At 39.8% G+C, this 2,146-nt stretch overlaps 1 protein-coding gene across 1 annotated transcript in view; it reads left to right on the top strand.

Moving 5' to 3' along the window:
* The window catches only part of LOC107617858 (subtilisin-like protease SBT1.4), a gene marked incomplete in the record, with an annotated part of 4,187 nt that extends 2,620 nt beyond the window's left edge, over positions 1-1,567 (top strand). Inside the window, 1 exon segment of the mRNA XM_016319729.2 lies at positions 1-1,567. Coding sequence (XP_016175215.1) covers positions 1-1,237 — 1,237 coding nt within the window.

Raw genomic sequence — 2,146 nt, 5'->3', positions numbered from 1 at the left:
CTACGGCCAAGAGTTGCCTGATTTTAAGCTTCCTTTGGTTTATGCCTCGGATTGTGGAAACAGGCTGTGCTACATTGGGTCTCTAGAACCTTCCAAGGTTCAAGGAAAAATAGTTGTTTGTGACAGGGGAGTGAATGCTAGAGTTGAGAAAGGTAGTGCGGTGAAGCTTGCTGGTGGGTTGGGAATGATATTAGCCAACACTGAAGAGAATGGTGAGGAGCTTCTCGCGGATGCACATCTTCTTCCGGCAACCATGGTGGGTCAAACCGCCGGAGACAAGATCAAGCAATACATAAAAACAAGCCAATCTCCAACTGCAACAATAGAGTTCAGAGGCACTGTGATTGGTTCTTCACCTTCTGCTCCACAAGTTGCTTCATTTTCTAGCCGCGGACCGAACCATCTCACGCCGGAGATTCTTAAGCCGGATGTTATAGCCCCTGGTGTTAACATTTTGGCAGGGTGGACTGGGAAGATAGGACCTACTGATTTAGAAATTGATCCTAGACGAGTCGAATTCAACATTATTTCGGGTACTTCTATGTCTTGCCCCCATGCTAGTGGCATTGCTGCATTGCTTAGGAAGGCATATCCATCTTTTACACCTGCTGCTATAAAATCTGCTTTGATGACAACCGCTTATAATGTCGATAACTCGGGGGGTAAAATTAAGGATCTTGGAACTGGTGGAGAGTCCAACCCTTTCATTCATGGTGCTGGACATGTTGATCCAAACAGGGCACTCAATCCTGGTTTGGTTTATGATTTGGACATTGATGACTACGTTGCATTCCTATGCTCAATTGGGTATGACAATAGGGATATTGCTGTTTTTGTTAGGGAGGCTCCTAGTTCAGACATTTGTGAAACTAAAGTAGCTAGGACTGGTAAGTTAACTAGTCCCGGTGATCTGAATTACCCGTCTTTCGCGGTTGAGTTTGGTGCGGATCATGGCGAGGTTAAGTACAAACGGGTTGTTACTAACGTGGGGCGTTCGGTTGATGCTGTTTACAATGTGAAAGTTGTTGCTCCTCCTGGTGTCGAAGTTGTAGTATCACCAAGCAAGCTTGTGTTTAGTGCTGAAAACAAGACACAAGCATTTGAGGTAACGTTTACTAGAGGGGTTGGGAATGCGGTTTCTTCAAGTTTTGGGTCCATTGAGTGGAGTGATGGAAGCCACAGTGTGAGGAGCCCGATTGCTGTAAGATGGAGAGAAGGACTCTCAGCATCCATTTGAGTGAACTCGAGCGTTACACGGATCTAGCAGCAGAGGTTTCAGGTTATGGTTTTAGTTTCTTTGTTGGTAATTTATGCTTGCTTATTGTTGTACAAAAGTATGTAATAATTGCTGGGTACTCTCTGTCTTGCAATTTAAATGCTAGCTTTGAAGTAGCAGAAGATGAACTTGTAATGAGTTATGATGGGATCAAGTCACATGAAGTGATGAAATGGCATTGATTAGAATAGCGATAGAAAAAATAGCCGTGGTTCTGCATGACTGCATATTTATTATGATGAATCAGCCAAAATGCTAATCACATTTTAGTTTGTCTTGCCTTTTCTAGCATATCTTCTTACTTCTAAGGAAAATGTTATTTGTATAGTTTGAATTTTTTTTAATAAAAAAGAGAAATTTAAGATTTAGTATTCTAGTGTAAATAACTAGAGTTCATAAATAGAATTAGTGCTAAAATAATGTCTTCAATTTTTCCTTTTATATATATAGAAAATATCACAATTCCATATGATTTATGTGTGGGACAAGAAAAGGTTGCTGCCATGGAAGGATGTAGTTTTTTGCTTTTTTGGTCAGAATGGAAGGATGTAGTTGAAAAACATGCTGGGGTGTTTTAGACAGATAGGCCCAATGAATTTATATTACACAAAAAGATAACGAGTTGTTCAATGGTGGGCCTTTTGAGGAAGAAGCAAATTGGGAAGTGGAAATATTCAGTTTTAGTGACCAATTTGAGTTGGTCGAGTGATTAGCAAATGTCGGGAACTCCAATATTATTTTGTGCATGCAGCTAGCAGCAAATTTTTAAAAGAAATTCAGATATGCTACAAATTGATCATTAATCTGTCAGGTTAAAAAATATCGTGAATAATCAAAACAAAAAAAAATTATGATTTTCATTAAAGTTTT

The sequence above is a fragment of the Arachis ipaensis genome, chromosome B09 (assembly GCF_000816755.2).
Source record: "Arachis ipaensis cultivar K30076 chromosome B09, Araip1.1, whole genome shotgun sequence".
In the NCBI taxonomy this organism is placed as follows: domain Eukaryota; kingdom Viridiplantae; phylum Streptophyta; class Magnoliopsida; order Fabales; family Fabaceae; genus Arachis; species Arachis ipaensis.
Note: the sequence above shows the minus strand (reverse complement) of the source record. Positions and strands in the feature narration are given on the sequence as shown.